A 25,989-nucleotide genomic window follows, 5' to 3' on the forward strand; every position below is an offset into this window, starting at 1 on the left:
TGGGCGTACCATGGTTTTATATAAGGGCAATAACATATTCTCAGTCTTATTCTCTATCCCCTTTTTAATGATTCCTAACATCCTGTTTCCTTTTTTGACCGCCTCTGCGCACTGTGTGGACATCTTCAGAGAACTATCCACGATGACTCCAAGATCTTTTTCCTGACTCATTGTAGGTAAATTAGCCCCCATCATATTGTATGTATAGTTGGGGGTTTTTTTTCCCATGTGCATTATTTTACATTTATCCACATTAAAATTTCATTTGCCATTTTGTTGCCCAATCACTTAGTTTTGTGAGATCTTTTTGAAGTTCTTCACAGTCTGTTTTGGTCTTAACTATCTTGAGTAGTTTAGTATCATCTGCAAACTTTGCCTCCCCACTGTTTACCCCTTTCTCCAGATCATTTATGAATAAATTGAATAGGATTGGTCCTAGGACTGACCCTTGGGGAACACCACTAGTTACCCTTCTCCATTCCTACAACATTTAATTTATTTATTTAAATAATTTAGTTTCCAGCATCACCAAAAATGTTAAACACTGCCTGACCAGACTTTTAGGAGAACACGCATTCTATAAAGCAGGTGAAATATTTCCACATTCAGCAACATTTGCAGAGGGGAAAGTATTTTTGTTTAAACAAATACGATTTAAACATCTGATCTACGGGAATGACAGTCTGGCAACAATGACAAGTTAGGTATATTGAATAATGATTAAATATATTTTCATGCTTCTGTTTTCCACAGAGTGTGACTATTCAATAAATTCTAAGAAATTTATCTTTCAATTTCTTCAAGAGAATGGGAGTTTACCAATTCTGTATATGTTAATTAAAAGAAATATGGATCTCTTTGTAACTTAACTAGTTACAGAGCTGCCCTACATGTACTGTAAAATTCCATCCATCTCCTCTGGAATATCCATGACTAAGACATTTGTTTCATTTGAATGAATAGCATTTGCTGACTTCCTTCCTAATCATTAGGTGAGCCGACACCTTGACTTGTTCCCTTGGTCACAAACCTTTCTTTTCAAGCAAATCAGCATCATTTTGGCCCCTTTGCTATTCATTACATTAAATTTGAGCTCTGTAGTAGCCAGTGGAGCTGCAACAGACTGAGATGTTTTACATTCAATAAGGTGCTGCTATATCTATATTATTTCTTTCTGAAGAAAGCTCAATCATTTTCTTCTTGATTCTACTGAAGTTTGTGATTATCCAACTCATATAACTTCCTGAATGTAACAACAAAAAACAGGTTGTTGCGAAACTTTTTAAGTGCTCTTCTGAAATACTTAGCTTTTTTCATCTTTCTAATAATAAAACTTTCTGGAAAACATAAGCTGAAATGAAGCCCAAGTTTTTCAGTCTGAGGCAATTAACTTGGAATTTCACAAGAATTCCCCCAGACAAAGAGAAAATGATTCATAAATCATTTTGAACAAGCTTTCAGCTCAGTTTGTAGTCTACTTAAAGGTTATTCTTTTATGACATTAGAACAGATTGAAACAGTAAAACTGATGGCGACCCCATGTGCCATTTAAATTTAAAAAACACTGAATACACAAATATTTCACTCTCATACAGAGCTTTTCATCGGTAGATCTCAAAGCACTTTACAAAGAAAAGTAATAAATTGACAAATATTTATGTACTGACAAATATTTGTCAAATATTTATGTAACATCCTTCAACATGTATGAATACAAAGCATAATTACAGATGTGTGTTGTGAGGTCCAAAATTAATGTCAAGTTTTTTTCCATTTTACAGGTTGATTTTCAGTTGCTAACAAATAAATAATAGTACATATTTTCTCACATTGTCATTATACTCTTTGTTTATTCTCCGCAAGGATTACTTTTTTAAATCAAGGCATGAGATGAATATTACAGCCTAATAATATTAATATCTATGGGAATGACACCCAGCAAGTAGAACAAAACACAGCAATTTAGTTTGACACTTAACATGAGCAAGCTAAACTTTTAATAAGACAACTTTCTAAGTGCCTGTCTAAAGCCAAAATTAAAATGTTTAATGCCTATAATGCTTGGATTTTGAATTTCTCTGTAACAACACTATGAATCCCAATTCAGGACACCAAAGAATTTCTAACTTTGTAGGGTCTAATTCTCTAAATTGCTGAGAATCTTCAGCTGTCATTAAAATCAAGGGAGAACATCACTTTGTATGACAGGTTGTAACATTGTGTGTAAATTTCACACCCCATCTTTTCCAGATACTTTTGTGATTAAGTTCTTTAGTCTCCACATCTAGGAAGAGATAAAGTGAAACACTGCTATAACGCAAATTTGCATATAAACACAATCATAAGGTGGCTCCAGCTGCCACCGAAGCAAAAAGAAAAAGAAAAAAAAAAAAAAAAAAAAAAAAAAAAAAAAAAAAAAAAAAAAAAAAAGGAATGTGCCTTCCCCACTGCCTATTCCCCGCCCTCCCCCCCCTTCCCCTTTTGGCGAAAAGAGCCGTTCTCCTCCCAAGCTGCTCCTCACTCTTCCTCTGCCCCTTGCACATCTCCCCTGCTCTCCCCACGTTTCCCTCTCTTGCTGCATGGCTGAGACCCCCCGTTGCTGGAGCAGGCTGACAGTTGGGAAAGATGCTACAAAAACAGTGGCATGAACTTTGCTCTGAATATCAGCAACTCCTCAGTGTCAAACTCCGCAATCGGCTCTCCGGGTGGAGGGGAGTCAGCTGAGCGCCTTTGTACAGCTCCCTCGAGTGCCGCTCCAGCCCCAGTCTGCCAGGTCCCAAAACTCCAGTTTTCAGAGTCCAAACCCAGCCATTCTCAGGCTGGTTCTGGCTCATTTAATAGGTTGATTAGCTTGTGCTGTCACTAATTATTGCTACACCCTTTCAGTTACCGTTATGGACAGTTCGCAAATGCAAGTCGTTTTCTGCCCAAGAGAAACTGACCAGCTTGAAATGGTAAATTTTCATAACCCCGCTATAACGTGACCCTGCATTTATCACGATTATCATGTTATAGCGGGGTTTCACTGTAGTTACAGTGAAAAAGAAGCTTGTTTGACTCTCAGGCATTAAACATCCCTACATTTAAATTGGTAGATTTGCACTGAAACTTTTCAGTACCATCTTGAAAAAAGCAAACGTGACTGCATTTTTAATATTTTAATTTTGTTGAATAAAACATTACTTTTAAGAAGTTGATAACATAAGTGTCTGACCTAACACCAAGTTCATTCAGAAATTAATCCTAGAATAGAAAGCCAAATTTTTCCAAAACTCACAACAGATTCTGGGCAACCCCTGGGAACATAAGTGCCTGACCACATGCCAAGGTTGCTTAAATATTAACCTAACAAAATGAGAAGTCAGGATTTCCTAATGCTTCTCTCAGTAAAAGTATTGTTTAATACTAAACATTTCTTATACTATTAATGCTTTCACTATATTTTATCTACCTTGCTTACAGTTTAAAGTAATTGTTTAGTGTAACACTAAAGGATCAATGCATTATTCTTTTGTTTAAATTCTCTACAAAACTAACTGACCTATTAAAGTTCAATTACTTCACGACGTATACGATTCTGATTAAAATGGGAGTCAGGCTATATGTACCTCTGATAGCCCCAAGTTATGTATGGACTTATGTATCTGTGTGCATATGCTCCAATACTCTTATCTCACTAAACTAACAAGTCCAAAAATGTTAATGCAGCTTAATAGGAAGAACAGATCCTCCAACAGTTATTCCTAACAGCGACAAGAAAAATAAACTCTTCTCCAAGAGTCTAGAATAGTTAAAGGTGGACGCGTTTGTTACAAAAGGTAAAACAGCAGACACACGGAGACATTTTATTTATAATTACAACACAACTGAAAGCTCAAATCCATTAGTGCTTTCACATGCTATTTCTAAATTCTTATACAATCCATACTCTACATCAATTATTTGGGTTCACAATAGAGTGCTACTCTATTATAATTAGAGGTGGTTGGGAAATTTTAAAAAGGGAAGATTTCTGCGTGCGCGTGCACACACACTCCATTTTTTGATCAGCTCTAGTTAGAATAGGAGACACGTTGATCAATTAGTTGTTCACCTTGCAGTGAAACGTTTGTAACAATACAAAGAAATTGCAAATGATAAATAAATAGCTGCAATTACTTTAATAAATAAATCTAGACTTATCTGCAATATTCTATTCCACAGTTCTGTGTACTATACCAAAATACTACATTCTAGACCAACGTAGAAACTAAATATCTACACTAAGAGTTCAATTTTGACTGTTTAAAACAATCAGGTAAAGAAAAGGCATTTTTTAGGAGGAGGAGGAGGAGGAGGAGTTGTACCCTGGACTTGGACCACAAGGGGCCCAAGCTTCTACATCAGCTTCTAACCTCATTATTTTCAAAATCTGAACCTCAAACATCTAATTTATCAAAAACAAAGAAGAGGGGTATGTATATCTATCTATCTTATCAATGACAAAACATACTATAATGCACTGAGAAAAAAAAAGTCTGCATTCAGATAAGAGAAATCCCTTGTAACTATGTCAGCTAAGAGGTATTTTGTTAAAGAAAGCTACCAAATGGTTGAAGAGACACACATATTTCTTAAAAAACAGAAAATCAAGGAGCCAATATTAAGTTTTTGTGCCGATTTACCAAATACAGATGGAAAAAAACTTTTTCAGCCCTCAGAAGTTCAAAGACTTAATGGGAATCCATGGCAGCTCTACATCTTGAGTAATGAGGCAAGTGACTACTTGTAAAAAAAAAAAAAAAAAAAAAAAGGAGGGACTCCAGCAGGACAAAACCCCAAAGTGTAATTTACCACACCTACCTGTAGTTCTTTAACAACTCGTTTGATGAGGTGAGTCCCCAGTTCTACACCCTGAAGTCCCTGCTGAGTCAAACTGATTGAATAGAAAATGGCTGTAGTAATTTTGTTCATATCTTCTGTTTCTAGAGGGGGAACCTCTTTCACTATGGCCTGTGAAAGAAGAATTAAAAAATTAGTAAGAGTTATCATCACCACAAGACTTATTTCATTTTACTTCTTTCTAATTTATTAATAACAACAGTTTTTCCATTCTCTTACTGTATTCAATCTATTGAGACAAAGTCAAGCTCTAGCACAGTATAGAAGATATTCTAATGACTGCATCCCGCACTCCGAATCCCTCCTGACCATTCCTCTGCCTAGGAGCAGCAGGGACATGTTGCCGCTTCCAGGGAGCCACGTGGAGCCAGGTAAGGAACCTTCGTCAACCAGACTCTCACTGAAGACCAGAAATGCCAGTTTATAGAGCTTGCTGGTTGGTAAAGATAACAGCTTTTACTATACTTTGAAAGCTAGCTCTCTCACCATTACTATAGAAGGCGCCGGAATGTGAGGGGGGTAGGGGGGAGGGCGGCAAGAGACCGACCACTCATTACTGGCAGGTATCATTAATACAACAACCAAAATAGAATTTTTCTTCAATGAACAAAGACTCCTGCCACTTATTCTAAAACTGTATAACAATTCACGTTACATCATTCACTAGAGTTATTCTTGAAAAAATAAGTAGCATCATTAGTAGCAACAAGAATTTAACTTGGATTTCCAAAATGAGAGTTTAACACAGACTTCTGATCCGTTCCGAACCAACTTTTTAAAACAAGCCTATTCAGCGATTTAAACGTTGGAGTAGGTATGGAATATGCTGACTGTACCTGGATGCTGCTGGAGATTTCATTGGTTAGTGCTACATGCAAGACTATCAATGGTTCCTCGGGGATTGCACAGTGGGCAAAAAAGTAGCACCTTCTATATGACCCAACTCGACGCTTGATATCAATCCAGTTTCTGACAGGATGCACTGCTTCAGAGCTAAATAGGAGGTTAAAAAAATTAAGATTCTCATCTAGAAAGACAGAATTCAACCAACCCACTGTATCAACCTAATGCTGCTCCCATTAATATCAATGGCAAAACTCTTGGATTTTTAAATGTATTTGAAAATAGCATTCCATTAGGATAGACCAGTGGTTCCCAAACTTGTTCTGCCGCTTGTGCGGAGAAATCCCCTGCCGGGCCGGTTTGTTTACTGGCCGCGTCGGCAGGTTCGGCCGATCACGGCTCCCACTAGCCACGGTTCATTGCTCCAGGCCAATGGGAGCTGCTGGAAGCGGCGCAGGCAGAGGGACATACTCGCCACTGCTTCCAACAGCTCCCACTGGCCTGGAGCAGCAAACCACTGTCAATCGGAGTTGCCATCGGCCAAACCTGCAGACGCGGCCAGTAAACAATTCGGCCCGGCCCACCAGGGGTTTTCCCTGCACAAGCAGCGGAACAGGTTTAGGAACCACTGGTCTATCCTAATGGAATGCTATTTTCAAATACATTTAAAAATCCAACCTCCTCATTCCATCCTATTGCTAATATTTTTGCTGCATGTGCACAGAATGGTGTCATTTTTTAGAAAAGGGAATCTAGATATTAGTGAAAGGATTTTATAAATTAATATTTCAAAAGGATTCATGTAATAGTGAAACAGGAACGTGAAGTCTCTCTTCAACTAGTTTTAGTATTCTATTCAAATCCTTTAATTTATCAGTATCCACAGATTAATCACATATAGTTTTAATTAAACTAAATAACTTTTATTAAGAAGTTTCTGTAGAATACAAATTCCCTTAGTCGTCTTTTTAAATACTCATTTAACCAACACTTTAGTCTTAAAATTATTATGCTCCAGTCTCTAGTTTGAAAGACTTGGATTTCTATTAGTTTTTTTTTGTTTTGCAGACCACCATTGTATCACCATTTTATTTTCTTTGTGATACAAAGAACAGGTGAAGTTACCTGCCTTCACAACTCTTTCTTAGAGATGTTCTTCTCTTAGAGTTAAAGTATGGGGAAAAAATTCAATACAATAGAATTTTGATTCACACATTTCCAGCTGAATCAATTTTGAAGACAGAAATAAATATTGTTGATTGTCAAGGCACTTGTAGAAACTTGACCTCAATTTGTAAGAAAAGCTGTGTTATCCAGCACTTTGCAAACCGGAAAGCTCTATAAACCAGCATTTCAGAAGTGGGTGCAGTGTACGGAGTCTGGGAGGGAGTTTGGATGTGGGAGGGAGCTCAGGGCAGGAGGTTGCGATGTGGGAGGGGTTTTGAGGTGCTGGATCCGGGCGGTACTCACTTCAGGAAGCCCCCTGCAAGCAGCGACATCTCCGAAGATGCGCGGCCAGTTGGCTCCATGTGCTGCCCCTGCTTCCAAACTCCTTTCCCCTGAATTAACCAGAATTTTTGATTTACCCATTCCCCAGATAAGCTGGATAACAAAGCTTTAACTGTGTATTTTATACTGGATTCTGCATACTTTAAATGACCACTATACATGACTGCTGAAGAATTACAATAATATTTGATTAGATGTAAGGTCTTAGTACACTATACTGCCTCCTTACCGTGTAGAATTCACCAGCAGCAGAATAGACTTGGGTGTCTCTTATGGCCAACACAAGAGAGATTCTTCTTTGCTCTAAGCATACTCTCCCAGAGCCTACAGCTCTAATTTATGTTGAAAAAGACCATAAGTATGAATCATCTCACACCCCAAGGATATTGTTTATGACCTACATAATTCTGTTAAAATCAATGTATGTGCTAAATAATATGCATAAGGTTGCAATTCTTTAATCATACTTTGCATTATAGCACAGGAATGCAATTTCTTGAAGTGGGACCTGCACAAGGGCCTGCAAAAGGGCCAACCCATTGTTCAAACTACATCAACAAACACTGGAAATTCTTGACACTTACTCACTAATCTTTTGAAGCACTTCACAAGATGACTGCCAGGTGACTCGCTCCAGGCTTAGGAATCCAGTAGAAAACCATTCCGAAAGCATGTTCCTTAGCACGCCATTCATTTCCTTGAAACAGGAAGAGAAAAACTGACTCATTACTTTGTTATCTTGCACTCAGTTTATTCAATCTAGGAAAAGGCCATCTATTTCACTAACGATTTTTTGTTTACTTTTTACCATCACCACACTGGAAGTTTTAAGCAAGTTATTCGGTCCATTTGAGAAAGATAATTGCAAATCATCTGAAGCTCAAATAAATAGAAATCGTTTTAATCTAGAGCTAAAATGAGGAAAATGTTTACAAGATACTATGCAGACATTCTCTATGGCACGCTGCAGATGAAAACCCAAAACAGTTAAGTTGAAAAGGACACACCAGAACAGTATCTGAGTGGTCTTCAACACTGACAAAAACCGAATCTCAAATCACGTGTTTGCTCAGATGCATCAATTAGGATGCCAAAAACAAATCAAGGAGAAGGGTTTCAGACTGAATGTCTCATGTAATATTCTGCCTCAATCTCTGCTGAATACTAAGCAGCTCACATATTAGGAAGGTTATTAGCATTAGATCAGTATTATGGTCAACATTCATAGATACCACTTGTCAACCACGTTTAAAAAGAGTAAGATTCTCTAAGAAGCAAGTAAACCACTGAAGAATTTTTAAGTCACTTGCATATTACTCTTTGTTCACCACTGTTTTTGGAACTGTTCTAACCACCTCTTCACTGCTGGCTGCACAAAGAATAAAACGGGTAAGTATTATCTATTCCAATGCTACCTATAGCACTGACAAAGCAGGAAGAACCTTTTCTGTAATGTTACCTCCAGGACCAAGATTATGTAGGTCAGGTGAAAAAAGCTTAGCTGAGTCTGCTTGTAAACCTTGGCAACCCAATTCTAGGGTTATCATATTTGAACTTTCGAAAGAGAGGACACTCCATGGGGGGTAGCCCTGCCCCATCCACTCCCTCCCACTTCCTGCCTCCTTACAGCCCCCCACAGAACCCCCAATCCATCCAATCCCCCTGCTTCTTGTCCCCTGATTGCCCCCTCCAAGTCCGCTACCCCTGACTGCCTCCTCTGGGACCCCACCCCTATCTAAGCCTCCATTCTCCTTATCCCTGACTGCCCCCTCCTGAGACCCCCGCACTAACTGCCCCCCTAGGACTCCACTCCTACCTGTCCCCTAACTACCTTGACTCCTATCCACACCCGTATCCCCTAACAGGTGCCCCCAGAACCCCTGGTCCATCCAACCCCCCCTGCTCTCTGTACCCTGACTGCCCCAACCCCTCTCCACAACCCAGCCTCCTAACAGCCGTCCCCCCCGCCCCCGGAATCCCCAACACATCCAACGCTCCCTGCCCCTGACTGTCCCCCAGGACTCCCTGCCCCTTCTCCAACCCCTCAGCTCCCTTACCGGGCTGCTCAGATCGGCACGGCACGCTGAGGCTGTGGGGGAGGGGGGAGCAGGGGAGGGGCTCTGGCTGCTGGAGGCCGCGATGCAAGCGGCTCAATCCAACCCAGCTGCTCTGTCAAATGTGCTGCGCTCTGCACTGGGAGGGAAATAACAGACCTTTTTAGATTTTTACAAAGTCCTCCCAGATGGCTATTTAAAATCCCAACATGTCCAGGATAATCTGGACACATGGTAACCCTATCCAACTCACACATGGATGGTTCTGCTTTAGACAGATGCCCCTCAAAGAAATGGTAGGGAATACTGTTCACAGATAAACTAGTTGGGATATCAATCTTTGAAATGTTGTAATATATCACCACACTGACCTCTAGGGACTCAGAGTAAAACGCTCTCTGATGATGCAACACTTGAGTTTGTTCCAATTTATTGCTATACTCTGCCTGACCTTCAGAGTATTCCGTATTGCAGTCAGTAACCAAGTTACCAGAGAATCCCCCCCAGTATTTCATTCATTCACTGGTGCTGCTCTATTGTGCCTAAAGGAACACTTTAAAAAAAATGAATATAAAATAAACCATCAGACACCATTTTCTGGATCACTAGCAAACAGATCATCATCAGAAATCACTTAAATACAATAGGTGCTCAGTTTCAAATCACGATGACATGCATTAAACAGCACAAATAATTTTGCATCCCAAGTTACAAGATCTTTAGTTGTAATGTGCTATGTATTACTGTCCCTCTGTATTTCCCATTTGAAGCGGAACATGATAAAATAAGTTATCAAAAGGAGATTCTGCGGCATAAAGAAAAAATATCATTAAGAAAAAAATAGTAATGGGTAGGTTTGATTGATTCAAACAACAAATGTACTCATACCCTGGCTATGTAAGGTCTGCAAAGACTTCCAATGAACAATCAGGATTCAAGTGACCTGTATCTCAAGAAGGATAAATTTCAGACAGCTATCTATTGGACCACATACAAGCACATTGTTAACGAGCAGATGTAATTATGTACATTGACTATTCCATGCAAAGTTTCATTGCCACAATTATGAAGGCAAACTCATTCCTGATATATAGCTCCAGTTACTTCAAGGGACTTACACTCTGGATGAATTTGCCCCACAGTCTCCTTCAACAAGATCCCAAAACACAAAATAATTTTAGAAATACCAGTTAATAATGCTGGCATGAGTAGGATATTTGCATCTCGTTTTTATATTTTGATTATATATTTATAAATCACTCAGTGTATGTTACCAATGCCTAATTATTTAGTTATTAAATATGCATATTATAGTTGTGTCAAGAGATTTTAATCAGGACTTCAATGTACAAAACATTTTATAAACATAGTAATTGGCATGTCCCTGACCCAAATTACTTGCATTTTAAAATGGGAATCAACTTATGAAGGGTGTGGGTTGAGGAGACAAATCTCATTTTATGTACATATTAATTTATACCATAATATTAGCTTTCCCTAACTACCCATCAGTCACCTGCAAGATGGCCTCTGAGCCTAGCAATAAATTGTTGGCAAGTTTCATGTGAGCACCAGGGCAAAACAGATCTTGAAAGGTGGTATGAAAGAGAGGCTAGCAGTTTTATAGATCAGGTCAGGAAGGGGATTACAAACTGAACATAAACCACACCTCTTGAACTCCCATCTCTTGCTCTAGTATCTTGCATCACAGATCTGAGAACAAATGCCAGCATGTCTGCACCTAATGGCCCCCAAGTTTTCTACTACTATCTACAAACTATGAACTAACAATTAACTTATCTAAAGGTAGGCACTTGGAAACTGTTTCCAGAGAGCTAAGTCTGACACTCAGCCAGCGTTCCTGGTCTGTGCAATACTACAGTCTGATGAAACCGAGGCACTTCGGGCTCTTTTATATCCTTGCCTGCAGAACATTTGGGGCCCTGAGGGAGAGTGCATGGGTGCTCCAACAGGTGGAGATTTTCCATTAATCCTGCTACATCAGCAGCACATCTCCCATGATTGGAAAAGTACAGAGGCCTACTTGAAGAATTTCAAAATCATACATGTAGTTCACCTGCAATTCAACTGTCCCAATCATTCTCTTTCACCTCAGAATGGACCATCTTGACCAAGGTCTAACCTATTTGAAAGAGCCAAGCCACTAACTGATGCACCTTTGTATTCCCTGGTATCTTTGTTTTTATTGTTTGCACTATAGATACATATGCAACTGGGCAGCAGTAGTAAGGTTACCAAGAGTACGAACAGACATGGCTCAAAAGTCTTACTTCATACTATTACATTTTTTACAGGGTACAGAACCACAGCATTAGAAATGTGGATTCCATAAATATTTACTTATCTTTACTCTGGTGGACCCCAAAGGGGATGTACTGGAAGCACCAGGAAAAATAAGCAGCCACACTCTGCATTGCAGTAAACCAGAGCACATGCAATTTAGAATATAAAGACTTTACTTTGGCATTATGTTTAACACTCTGGTTTTAGTAATATTTGAGCATGACTTTTGTCCCAGTTATGACCACAGAAGACAGGTCCTTCAGATTTTGTCTGTTTGAATACACCTCATATTTTCCCCTTTACCCCCCCCACCACCACCACCACTCAGCAGAAATGCAAGTTTTAGGTGGATTAATTGTGACCAATCACAGGAAGCACCACTATCTAGCTCAGGGGTCGGCAACTTTTGGCACACGGCTCGCCAGAGTACGCATCCTGGTGGGATGGGCTGGTTTGTTTACCTGTTGCGTCCGCAGGTTTGGCCAATCGTGGCTTCCACTGGCCGCAGTTCACCATCCCAGGCCAATGGGGGCAGCAGGAAGCAGCAGCCAGCACATTCCTCGGCCCACGCCGCTTCCCGCTGCCCCCATTGGCCTGGGAGAGCAAACCGCAGCCAGCGGGAGCCATGATCAGTCAAACCTGCGGACGCAGCATGTAAACAAACCGGCCTGGCCCATGCCACGTGCCAAAGGTTGCCAACCCCTGATCTAGCTAGTAGAACAGTAACAATTTATAAAGTGTTCTACTTTCAATTCTTATGGTTATATCAGATACTCATGCAGAAGAAAAGTTTTTTCTGGAGTATCAGATTTTAATTTCCTATCTTCCATTTAATAAAGCACTTTAATAAAAGACAGGCTTGACATGGCTGAACATTTTGCGTCAGAGAAACAGCTGAAATGCTCAAGAGTAAAATAAAATTGGGAATAGGTTAAGGGGAAGGAAGAAACGGAAAACAAAAAAACTGGCGGAACAGCCGAGAAAAGGAGATGGACAGCAACTGTCGAAGATGGGGCCATGGGGTGGGGGTGGAGAAATCTAATGATGGTCTTATTTTAAGAACCTCTACTTTCTGGGAGCCATGAACGCCTTTTTTTTTTTTCCCCTCAAATTTTTGGCATACAAAACATTTTGGCCTGTTATTTTTCTCCACTGATTTTAATGTGGGTCTAAGCAATTACATCTGCCTATGCCAGTAAAATAACCAAAAAAAGAAATGAAATCAAACTAAATGTATCCCCATATACAAATGAACAAAGCTAGTTATCTTTAGTTTTGCTAGTTATAGTGAGCTAGTGAATAATGTAAAGCTATTGACAAATTTATAGCATGTGTAGAGACCATTTTATTAATTCTAACCTTGTAACTTCAATCATTCTTTATATAACGTATCAGCTTTTATTATGACTGACAAAATGTATATGATCCTTAAAAGAGAAATTTCTCAAGATCAACAAGGAGACTAAAGACTTTTCAAATAAATGTGAGGACTTTTTTTCTGAGAACTTTCTCCTGCTAAAGGATTCACTTAGTGTAAGTTATGGACTTCATATTTCACTTCTGTAACTTAGTCCTTCCAAAAAAAAACAGTTCTAAGAGAACACTGAGATAAATACAATAGATCCTTCATTGTGTTTAGTCTTAAGCCTGGTTTTCAGCAATAGTTTTTACCAGAAAACAAAATATAGTGAACTTAAAAACCATAACCTGAAAGTTTATCACTTTTCTGTGGACTAGATCAAAAGAAATAGACTTTTACGGCTGCTGTGGCTCAAAATCCCCATAGCAAAATTTTCTACAATGTGCATCATATCCCATTACTAGAAGATCTCTGGACCTCAGGATAGAAGATGTAAAACTTTAAATAGGATGTGGCCACATGCAGAGAGGTTAACAGAAGTCGGCTGCCTAAACCCCATGTAAATCTGGAGTTTTTTTTGAGTACGGACAAGTGAAACAGCAGCATACGAATATAAAATTCAGCAAAGGGGTTAATAGCTTTGTAGAAACAATACACACCAAAGTACACGGTTGAATAAAATAATTTCAAAAAGTTATATTATTACAGTACATTATAATGAATTTAATCTTCTTCATTTGCCTTCATCTATATTACAGAAGATTTGCAGATGCAGAATTACTTTCCAAACTGAAATGTTAATTCTTAATCCTAACCAAAATATGAATCTCCTTCAGTGATGTTCTGTGACTTTTTTTTTTTTTTTTACAGTAGTTTATATTACATTGTACTTATATTTAAAAAGCATCAAACTACCAGCTGACTGAGCATTTTTTATGATTAAGTACAGTTGAGCCACAGACTTTTAGGATGAATACCAGGTCTATTTAACTTATGTACAACACTCAGATAAAAATAATTCTCCGGTGCACCCTAGCTCACAAGAAGATTTTTATAAACAACTATTTCTTGAAACACTTTCCAAAAGTGTGTGAACATTTCCTATAATATCCTAACTAAAATAAAAGTGGAAATGTTTTTAAAAAGGCACACATCAAAGGAAAACACGGTTGGCCAAGGTAATTGATACAAATAATCCAAAATGAAGACAGCTTTTGTCACAAAAAGCATGTTTTATCTCTTAAATTACCACGCTAGTAAAACTCTAATTTTGCAACTCCAGACTCTTCTTTAAGCCAATCTACCTAAAGTTATAATTAAATTAGCTTTTCCCAGAAAAACTCCTAGAGCAAAGTTGTTGATAATGATCACAGTAATGGAGTTTGCAAGGTAAATCCCCAAATCTTTCCTTTTTTCCCAGACCTCATTTGCAGACTCAATCAAGTTTGCCACATTTCCTTCACATAAAAAATTTGCATATTCAAAAATCTCCCTTCTCACTTCCTCCCACCCACAACTTTAACCTTTACTAACCTATGTTAGACAATGCATAAACTTCTGAGGCTGGCATGATACAGTGACAAAGCAAACGCAGTAGAGACTGTTCAAGGACCCTAAAACAAAGCAGTCTTTCACCTCCAAAGACTAAGTATTAGGCCTCCTTTGCACTCAGAGTTTCAAACGACTTCCTTTTAGTGGCATCTTCCATACAAGTGCTGAAACAGAAAGTTGTTTGTTTGCGATTTTTTGAGGCATATATTTTACAATACTACCTAAACCCTGCTATAGATCTAAAAAGGCCACATATCCTTTCACACTTGACGTCTTCCTCCTCTGTGTGGCAATCTTCATCTAGAAGTCAAAATCCAAAGTCTGCCAGACTTTGCTGACTTTCCTTCCCAGATGAAATTTTCGATCAGATTTAATAGCATGTGTCAGATGTGTCATTTTCCAGCAATGTATTACAGCAGGTAGTTTTCTTTCGGTTGTACGTCCATCTGATCTATGCCCTAATTTGCAGGACTGTACAAAGAGTTATGTTCATAAACATTATGTTAATAAAGAAAACTTAATATGACTGAGAAACAAATGCATAACACAGAACAGAAATTATGTAAATAACATTTACCTCAAAGTACATATTTATGTTCTTATTCAAGCACATACCCAAATAAATCTGTTAGTCTTTTAGGTGCCACCAAACTCCTTGTTGTTTTTGTGGATACAGATTAACACGACTACCCCGATACTAATCTCCCACTAGTCACAATAGCTGAACTACTGAATTCCTGCCGCTTGGTGGGAAGCAGGGACACAGACTTCTAGAGAACCATGAATGCTATTGCCTGCAAAGTGTGGGATTCTAGAGCATAGGCTATTAAGGATTCTATTAAATATCTGCCAGACGAGACCTCACCTAAATATCATTTCCATGCAACCAGCAAGTAATGTCATTAACAGGATTTTAACAACAAATAGGTGATTCTGTTCCTTTATGGGTCACATACACACAAATATGCTAAACGAAAAAATGAGAGTGGGGCCATAAAGGGCCAAATGGGAAATAGAATTAACTCTCATAGGGTCTCAAACTGCAAGAGAATCCTGCTATTAAAGCAAGTTGATAAATGGAGTAAGAAAACATACAGAAAATTAAATTTGGCACTCAGACTTTCATAACTGAACAAGTTACTTTGTCATGAAAAGAAAAACATTTTTTTCTATTTTTGTTGCAGAGGAGTAAGGGGGAAAAGAAAATCAATGATGAAAAAGGAATCTGTTGTAAAGTTGTAAGTGCATCATAGTTTGCATTATTTTCATTTATACTCTTCAGCCTGCCTTTAAAAGACAAGCACTGCAGCAACAGAATTTTATGTAATATTTTCTGATGGTTGGTCTTTTCATTAATTTAAATACAACTTAAATACAAACAAAGGACTTTACTATTCACACTAGTTTTATGAATACCAGGTTTTACTGAAGAGGCCAGAAGGCAGGAGTGTGCACTGCCCCACTTCCCACTACATCTGTCTCATCTTCAATAGAAAAGGAATACAGTGACATGGGAAGGAAGATGGACAGAAAGGGTACTTCCAATTCTTCAGCTAATAAGAACACGTATTGGAAGCTTTGAATATAATCAGAACCTTCCAAGGTCCCTCAGTAACAAACAAAACAAAATAGACACACACAGATGTGAGCAAAAAGAAAACCTAATTTAAGAGTTTAATCTCATAAAAGTTATGTCTACACTGCAAAGAAAAACCCACCGTACCAAGTCTCAGAGCATTTGCAGGGCTCAGCAGGATTAAAAATAGCAGTGTAGATGCTCAGGCTGGAGCTTGGGCTCCGAGACCCTCCCTGCTCTCCGGTTTTCAGAGCCTGGGTTCCAGCCTGAGATCCTAAAGTCTATTCTGTTATTTTTAGCCCAGCAGCCCCGAACCATGCAAGCTCAAATCAACTGTCCCAGCTGTGACACCAGATGCTGTAGGTTTTTCTTTGCAGCGTAGACATACTCCTAGGGACCAAGAGTACTAGCTTAACTCAAGCACAATATATGATATTTTGCAAGCCTCCCAACACAGCTGTTATACTCTACATATTCCAAATAAAACCCCCAAACCTCAACTACTCCTGATAAAACCATTCCATAGATAACAATAAAAAAAATAATCTACATTTGTAAGTTCCACTTTCACAATAAAGAGATTGCATTATGGTACTTGTATGAGGTGAACTGAAAAATACTATTTCGTTTGTTTATAATTTAATCTTCAGAAAGAGAAAAGTTTGGTACAGGGAAGGTGTGGAGAGGGTTCTAAACAGCAAAAGGGAGAATCTAGCTCAAGAAACAGACTCTCAACAAGCTTCACTTGTGTGCATTACAGGAGTCTATCAAGAAATTAACGACTTTATGGGGCACAGAAAAAGTTCAGCTTCTGTTAGGAATGTGGGAAGAAGGGGAAACTGGTAGGAAAGAAAAAACAATATATCCTGTCAGAGTTAAACAGCAGCGAAAACATCTCATATAAGCTTCTGCTACTGGCACTGATTTCCAAGATTTTCAGAATGCCTGCTTCATTCAAAACAATCCATTTATTGAGACACTGTGTCAGTACTATTTTCAAAAACAACGTTCTTCAATTGTCCACATGGCTTACTTTTATTTTGACTACACTCGTGTTTGATTCTTTAAAGTTATCACACCTGCAAGATTTTTAATGGAAGGAAACTCTGGGGCATATCTCCTGGAAGAAAAACTCCCAGATTATAAAACAGATTTCCCTTCTTCCCTCAGAACACCAAAAAGCATTTTTGTGTACCCACAGGGGAAGAGCTATATAGTTACTACCAACATAATCTACAGCTGAACATTTGCTGCTAGATATGTCTAAACAGAAGTTCTGCAGCTGGGTCAGAAGTATCTATCATCTTCTATAAGTCTACCAGGAAGACATGTACTGTTTCTTAGCAACTAGTCACTGAAGAGTCTAGTCATTTTCTCTGGGCCGTTAGTCATGATTCCGCTGTCTGTTTTACCTTAGAATATTAATCCTGAACACAAATTCCTCCGTATTTGCAGGGTATTCTTTTCTTTACACTATCCTCTATTCAGTGTATGTACAATGCCTTGTTCAATGTTTATGTTCAGATTCTTTGGTTTTCCTGCACTGAAAATTGAGACTACTCTATTCAGTTTCTTAGATTTTGTTCGCTATAAATAAAATAGTCTTTTGAACTAAAGCTGCCTTGATAAGGTTCATGACAGCTATGCCACTTAGGAAAAAAAATATCCCCACTGTGAATTATGGATAAAAAGAAGCAGTTCAGTCACATCAGGGCATGGCACCTACCACCATCCATTAACCAACAAAAGTATCTAAGAGTAGGATACAGCCAGGCACACAATACCTGGGCAGCATGTCATTATGGAACGGAATCAAATGAGGTGAACACAGAGGGAGACTTGCCTCTCTGCATCTTAATGATTATCTCAACAGTGGACAAAAACAGTATAATTTATGCAAACACTTCTGTTTAATTCAGTTTTTACTATCAATAGGCTAAACTGGCATGATTTAAAAACTGGACCAACTAAATCTATTAGTTATCCATCACACTGAAGATATAAATACTCAGGTATAACTATAGAGTGATACATGTTGCATCCATTTCACCATCTACAACGCTAATAATTCAATAGCAATGCACCTGTCATAGAGAAAGGATCACTAAATGGTCTGCCATCCTTCTATTTCACACAATACCTGTAGATTTTGATGGAGAAATGGTCACATATTTAGTTCTAGTATTGCAGAATCCAGCTACCAGCTCTCTCAAGTTCTGAGAAGACTCTTCTGTGCCATTTTCTATAGTCTAGCATTCCTCCTACAGCTAGGAGGAAGACAATAGGGGGCAGTAGGATTGTTCTTTTAATCATCTGCAGGAGTAGGTTCACTGGTTACTGAACCATCCCAGCGTTGTAACCAATACTGGGAATGAAGAATTGCTCTCAAGATATTCAAATGCTGTATATACTTTTAAATTTAGAACCCCTGGGTTCTGCCTGATTGTGAGATTAGTGGAAACATTCTCCTATGCTTTCTCTTTGGGAATCATGCATGCTTATTACCTACATTTTTCAAAAAAGGTTTTTTTGTTTGTTTTTTTGAAGTGATTGGATGGAGCAGTAGCCATCAGGAAGTGGTTACAGTTACATTTTGGACAGTTGCGTATGTGGCCCAGACTTCCGGCAGATGCAGTTCTTCCAAGATGCCCTTCCTCCACAACTGCCAATTATTCCAAGACTTCCATGGCTGTGCTCTAAAACATTAGATTGAGACTCTTAACATTGTAGTTAAAGTGGATAGCTTCTGACAGATTCAGAAAAACACTTCCCTAAATTCAGGCAACAAAATCTCTAGTCTAATTGCAAACCTAGAATGTTTTGATGCCCACAGAACCATAATTCCACTCATGTGAAGAAGAAAAAAAGAGATGCTGAAAATAAGCACGTCACAAATGCTCTTTACACGTTAATTCTTGGAAACAAGTTCAATGTAGCTGGATGAAAAAATTAAGTAAGTTTACAAAAAAATTATCTTTGAACAGTGTCACTAAGCACTAAATTGAATTCTGTTCTGCGTGTCCACAAGACACTCACATCTAGATGCTGAAAATACACATTGATTTTAGGTTTTGAATTTCTCTTTTCCTTGTTAACTGCATTCTATAATAGAAACAAAAATTCTGAATCTGATTTGTTTTTTGTTTTTTAAAAATCTAATATTTTGACAGTTTCAGTACTCAAAGGACAGACTACACAGGGGTTCAAAAACAAGGGAAGTTATGTTACAAGTACATTTCATAACACTGAATTCACTCCACGTGCTTTTATTTCAGAAGATGGCATGTCAGATTGTGCATTTCAGAATGTAGTTCTGTTGTCAAACTCCATAACCAATTATAAAAGACAAGAATGCATCTTGTAAACATTTCCAAGAGAACTCTGTTTTTTTCCAAACAAGATTTGTGATCAAAATCAAGTCAAGATAATTTCAGCTTTAAACAGAGATACCATCATAGGCTGAGTTAGGAAACCCCATTGTACAAATCCTCTCTACTGAACTAAAGGAAACAGCGCATAATATGATGGTGCCAAAGTCATTTTCCTGAAGAAAGGCTGCCAATAATAACCTAGAAAAAATAGGAGGGATGTGACCCACCCATTTAAAGCGAAGAAAAAACAAACACATCACATCAAGAGACATCCTCTGGTCTCCTGTTAACTTAATGTGTTTAGCTATATCAGATCACTAATCAGAGAAGTTATCAACCAAGCTGTGTGTGTGTGGTGTGGTGGGGGGTAGTGCAAAAATAAGAATTACTCTGCTGACACATGAAGTAAGATTTCACTAATCAATAGGCCAGCTGTTTGGACATAAGGCCCCAACTGGAAAAAGTGGAGCCATAAACTGCTGGAAAAATAGATGCTCTTATTAAGACTGCATAAAATTCACTAGTGCAGTGTTTCCCAAACTTGGGATGCCACTTGTGTAGGGAAAGCCCCTGGCTGGCCGGGCTGGTTTGTTTACCTACTGTGTCCGCAGGTTCGGTCGATCGCGGCTCCCACTGACCGTGGTTCGCTACTCCAGGCCAATGGGGGCTGCTGGAAGTAGCAGCCAGTATATCCCTCGGCCCACGCCACTTCCAGCAGCTCCTATTGGCCTGGAGCAGCAAACCGTGGCCAGTAGGAGCCGTGATCAGCCAAACAAACTGTCTGGGTCCGTCAGGGGCTTTCCCTAAACAAGTGGTGTCCCAAGTTTGGGAATCACTGTACTAGAGGAAGGAGTTTGCCAATCCTGCAGGGAACAAGAGAAATACACATCAATAGTTTCATACTGAGCAAACAGGAGTTACAGAATTGCAAACAAAAGCCAGCAGTTACCACAATATCTTTAAAATAATTATTTCAAAAATTAAAACCTTTAAAAGAATGAACTAAGGGAGCAGTCTGATTGGTCGATGAGGATACACTGACATGTATTCACAAGTAGAGCCCTACGCAGATACAAAATTTATATCTGCAGATGCAGATATTCAAGGAAATAAAGTGGATATCCGGGGAGCTGCAGGGCTCTACTAGGAACTGCAGCAGCGAAAGCAGCAGCATGTTGGACTGCCACTTGCAAGATCCAGTGTCCAGCCTGGGCAGTTCCTCTGACGTGGCTGTACCACCAGTGAGCAGGGCTGCAGGGGTGGGCACCAGGCTGACCAGCAGCTGTCCCTGGTAATGCCAGTGTGTGCAAGCAGCTCATATACTCCCAGACAGGAGTGTCTTCCATGCAGCGGTCTGCATTTTCTGCAGTTTTGCTGCTGCGGTTCCTGGTAGAGCCCTGCAGCTCCCCAGATATCTGCTTTATATCTGTGGATATAAATTTTGTACTTGTGCAGGGCCCTATTCACAAGTGTCAGAAACAGATTAGCCAAAACATTAAAAAGTGGTTGTTTTAAAATTGCAACACTATCCAAACATGCTACAATACGTATATATTTTAAAGTATTTCAAACAGATTCCTCACAAACATCCCAGGCTTGTATACATGGTCCAGAACTGGATATATTGTCCCGCATTTATTGCTCAAATTCACAAACCTTGTCCAGGTCATGACTTCACTAGTTAAGAGCAGTCACAAAACAGTAAGGCCTGTTCTACGGGGGGTTGTGGGGAAGAGAAATCGACCTAAGATATGCAACTTCATCTACAAGAATATGAATGCCTCAGGAATGGAGATTGTTTATAACTCTAAACAAAACATTATGGCTGTTCTATCAAAGTTTACAACTGAACATTGACTTAATACAGCTTTGAAATTTTACTATGCAGAAGAAAAATGCCGCTTTCCCTTTATTGTTTTAGTAGTTTATGTTTAACACAGTACTGCACTGCATTTTTAGATGGGGGAGAGAGACTCTGCCGCTACCAGGTTATATACTTCCAGTTCCAAATGAGATGTGTGGTTAATTGGTCAGTTTGTAACTCTGAGGTTCTACTGTAGTAGCTTCTTAGGTTAGGTCTACACTGAGAGCATGCCTCCCAGCCTTGGTAACAGACACACTCTAATGCCACTTGAGAAAGCATGCTAAAAATAGCAGTACCCATGTTGCTGCCAAGTGGCAGCCTGGGCTAGACACCTGAGATCAGACCCAGGCATTTGGGCCAGCTTGCCACCTCCAAGGCACCTCAGGGTGACATCTTCTCCTAACATCTTGCTTCATTAGCATTACCACACTTCTACACAGCGTTTTGGAGTGTGCCTTCGAGCTAAGATCAACATACTAAAGGTTTGGCTACACTTGCACTTTATAGCACAATAAAGCCTCCCAGAGCGCTCTACCTTACTCCCCATCCACACTGGCAAGGCACAGAGAGCGCTCTGACTCCTGGCTAGAACAATCTTGGTACTCCACCTCCCCGAGATGATTAACAGCTGTTGTGTATTGGGTGAATTGCTGCAGCTCCAGTGTAAATGAGGAGTAACGTTATTACACCCTGATTGACCTCAGGACGCATCCCATAATCCTCTTAACTGAAGTGGTCTCTCGTCTTTGTTGTGAACTCGGGAGGCGCAAGTGCCCTTTCAGAGCTCCGGTTCTGAAACGGGATGCTTATTTGGTCCAAGAAAAACAAACAAACAGCTACCGTTTGCCTTTGAGTGACTGAGATAGAGACGGGGAGCTCCATTTGCAGTGCAGGCTGCACTCCACACACCCCCCCTTTTGAAAAGCACATTGCAGCCTCTTAAATGCTGGGATAGCTGCCCACAATGCACCGCTCCAATGCAGCTGCAAGTGCTACAAATGTGGCTACGCCACTGCCTTGCAGCTCTCAGTGTGGACAGACTGGAGCGCTTTCCCTAGTGCACTCTACAAAGGCTGGTTTAATTTAAAGTGCTCTACAGCTGCAAGTGTAGCCATACCCTCAGGACAATGGTATGCATGCTAGTACTCTACAAATAGCTCTTCAGACAGCACTCTGAAGTTGTGGCTCCACATCTGAAGCCCACACCCCTCTCTAGGCTTCAGAGCCCAAGCAACAACTACAAATCTCTAGCTATTTTTAGAGCACTAGCGTGAACTCCACTAACCCCAGTGTGTCAACCTGAGCTGGCAGGCTTTCTTCAAAATGCTGTGTAGACATACCCCGTGTGTCGTACCAATGTAGCTAAAGCACATCCTTGGCATCAGAGTACATTCACCTCACTAGTTATGTCATACCAAGCCAGCTTTTCCTGCAACGTGAGAGAAAATTTGCATTTTGGACGTGGATGTCCACAAGCGCATTGCTTCGTGCCAATGCTGCCCCTTCCTTCTGGCTCATCTAACTACTAGCAGAGACACAACAGCTCCCATCTGCAGCCTATGCCATGGTCAGCTGGTCTTCCCTGTGCCATGCGCCATGTCGCCTCAGCACTGCATCATTTCCTCCGCAGCGTGCTGGGTTTCCCACCCCTCATACCATCCTCATCATTATTTGCATTGCAGTGACAGGCCTTTCGACAGTAATTGGGGGCCCAAGCTACTTCCTGTTCGCTGGGGCCCACCGCCTCTCATTTCACTGCATTTACACAGACACTGGCGGAGGGGCTGAGGAACTCTGGGCCCCCCTCTCATCAGCCCTGCACCTAGGAGCTTCCCGGCGAGCCATAGCCACCCCAACCGTGGGCTCCCCTCCTCTCACCCTGACGTGCGGCCCCTCCGCATGCCGCGCCGCCAGCGCCTCCACCAGGTCACCCCTGAGCTCCAACAGGAAGCGGAGCCCGCCCTCCAGCCGGCCCAAGTGCTGGAAGAGGCCCCGGTAGCGGGGGCTGAGGTAGTAACGGAGCCGGTCCTCGGCCTGGAGCAGGGCGCCCGGCTCCCTTTGCTGCTCCCGAGCCTGCAGCACCTTGGCGCTGAACTCGGCCACCTGTCCGTGGTCCACGCCGAAGTCCTGGGCCAGGCGGGTCAGCAGCTCCGCCCGCGGGGGCCCGGCCTCCAGGGCCCTGTAGGAGCGCATGAACTCCGCGCTGCGGAGCTCGGCCGGCGGCGGCGCCTTCTCCCTCGTCTCGTAGGGCGGCAGCGGGGGCACGGAGCGGCTCAGCAGCTCCTCCATGGCCAGGCTCGGAGCCGCTGGGCCCGAGCACAGGGAGGCGGCGGCGCCTGACCCTGCTAGGCCCGCGCAGGGTCCCGTCACTATGGAAACGCTGCTAGGCCGCCTCGACAGGGCCCACGGCCGACGGAGCAGGCGCGGCGCAACCAGAAAAGAGCCCAGCCGGCTCATAGTGGCCAACCCGCACCCGGCCAGGACCCCTCCGGCAGCGGCGCCAGGCTCTTCTCTACGCCGTAGCAGTAGTAGGCCGCAGCGCTTTTAGGTGGCACCCAAACAAAGAGACTGATTGGGTGGCATTGCAGATCGCTGGCGGCGACAGCCAATCAGAGAGGGAGTGGGTGGGGCATTAGAGTGTGGCCTGTCTGAGTCAGCCGGCCATCTTGAGTGTGGCCTGGAAAGCTAAAGTAGGGTTGGAAACTGCTCTTCCTCTGTGGGGGTGCAGCAATGGCCGCGTCCTGCCTCTCTTCTCGCCCAGACTTGGCCCTCCGCACCCATTTTCGAGTCTCTTCCCTGCTGTAGCAGGTTGTATCGGTCCCCCCCGTTGTTGTCCCCTTCCCCCGCTATGTCCTTCTCCTCAGGTAGCACGGGCCGCCATCTCGTCCTCCAGCTTCCCCCTCCGCCACACTCATCCCTCTCACTCCCTTCTAGGGGGATCCCTTTTTCAAAATGAAAAAACGGGACATATGCAGGAGCCCCACCCCCCTCTGGGGTCCCGCCAGTGGCTCCTCCTCTTCCCCAAGGCCCCGCCCCCTGGCCTAGTTAAATGCCAGATACAGCTCCTGATAAGAGGATCCCAGTTGCTGTGTGGTGCCTAAGTGTGGCCTCAGCCTGTGTTCCTATGCCCTGGGGCATACCACCCAGGGCAGATGGAGGGTCTAGGACTCTGGGGGCTTCCCACAGCAGCCTGGGCTCCCTGGGCAGCTCTTACTACTTCCCAGTTCTGGCTTTTGGTGTAGACAGGGCAGTGCCTTGGGTGGAAGAGGTTGATCCCACCCCTGAGCCTCCGGCAAGCATGGAAGGGATCCAGGCAGTAGTGCAAGCAGGGTGGCACCCTCCACTATGGAGTACCAGCAAGTGATTTTTAGTGGGTATGGGGTACAGGAAAGTCTTGGGGCTAGCCCCCCTCTCTGGGGTTGGGGCTGTGCTCTGCTTCTTTATATGGCTTTAACAGCACAACAAAGGCTTTGTTTAAGTTTGTTAGCATATGCATTGTGCTGTTAAGTTGGTCAGGAGTCTTCAGGAGGAGAGAGGTTGGAGGGGATGGAAGGTGTTTAAACTGTTTTTTATTCTGTTTCTCCCCATTGGTCTGAATTATCCATGATATCCATCATGCAACACATCAAGTCCAAATCATTAGAGGAATGCCTCTGCTTGCACTGACCAGAGGATGTTTGGATTATGATGTCAGCCCAGTTCCACAGGCTGACAGGAATCAAGTGTTGTCCCCAGTGTATACAGAATTCTTCTTTGCAGCCAGCCTAGTCTAAGATGCATTTTTTTTAACTGGAGCAGCAAAACAAAGAAAACAAATGCCTCATTTTCCAGCTTTGTGGGTGAGAGAACTGTAAGTGAAGATGATAATACTGGACATTGATGGCCTTAAACCACCTGCCTCAGCAATCTGCAAAGAACTTTGCTGAAAATATGTTCCTCATCTTAGCAACAGAGGTAGGACTTATCACACATCTGCCCACCTTTATTCGAATGAAGCTCCTGATCTGACCGCTCAGACATTGGGAGTTTAATCCATAACAATTTCAGTTTACAAACTTGGAGCCTAATCCTGTAAACCCTTAATCATTTGATCAATCCTATTGAAGACAATGGGACTATCTGCATGACTATGGACCACTTTTGTGGTAAGAGTTTAAGGAGTCTGTTCTGTTCCTATAAAGGAAGTTGATTTCAATGGGACATTCAATGTTTGAGTACAATACCATAATGCAGTTTAGGATACAGTTTTGCTTAAAATTTGTATTTTAATAAATCATACATATGCTGAAATGGCTCCTCACCCAACTCCCATATTCTGTATAAACAGATTGAATACTACATATCTGGAGGAAAAGAGAGTAGTTAAGCATGTTGATGTTTGTATATACAAATACTCATTTCATCACTGTACTGGAAAACATAGCTGAACTTAATTTTCTATGGAATTTGAAGAAAATGTAACAGCCCCAATTGTTTTCTGTGTTAATCAATCAGTGTGTATCTGAAATAATTACATGCCTTATAAGAGAAAAGAATCAGTCCACACTTGCTGAAAAGAAATTTCCTTCCAACTGGTGTTCAGAAGAGTGCTACAAGACGTACATAACCTCATGAGCAGAGGGTAGAGAGGATACCCTCCCACATTATGACCAAAAAAAAAAATAATAATAATCTCA

At 41.2% G+C, this 25,989-nt stretch overlaps 1 protein-coding gene and 1 long non-coding RNA gene across 2 annotated transcripts in view; one reads left to right on the plus strand and one right to left on the minus strand.

Moving 5' to 3' along the window:
* The window catches only part of MLYCD (malonyl-CoA decarboxylase), a 49,760-nt gene extending 25,990 nt beyond the window's left edge, over positions 1-23,770 (minus strand). Inside the window, exons 1-4 of the mRNA XM_075073897.1 lie at positions 23,192-23,770; positions 7,818-7,930; positions 5,718-5,874; positions 4,843-4,992 (exon numbers count right to left, since the gene is read on the minus strand). Of these exons, the coding sequence (XP_074929998.1) occupies positions 4,843-4,992; positions 5,718-5,874; positions 7,818-7,930; positions 23,192-23,770 (999 nt within the window). The remainder of the gene's footprint in view (positions 1-4,842; positions 4,993-5,717; positions 5,875-7,817; positions 7,931-23,191) is intronic.
* Positions 23,771-24,039: 269 nt separating this feature from the next.
* Positions 24,040-25,783, plus strand: LOC142047967 (uncharacterized). Its single transcript, XR_012657304.1, has 2 exons — positions 24,040-24,121; positions 24,944-25,783. It is a non-coding gene; the product is annotated as an uncharacterized LOC142047967 (long non-coding RNA).
* The last annotated feature ends 206 nt before the right edge of the window (positions 25,784-25,989 follow it).

The sequence above is a fragment of the Chelonoidis abingdonii genome, chromosome 19 (genome assembly GCF_003597395.2).
Source record: "Chelonoidis abingdonii isolate Lonesome George chromosome 19, CheloAbing_2.0, whole genome shotgun sequence".
NCBI classification, from domain to species: domain Eukaryota; kingdom Metazoa; phylum Chordata; order Testudines; family Testudinidae; genus Chelonoidis; species Chelonoidis abingdonii.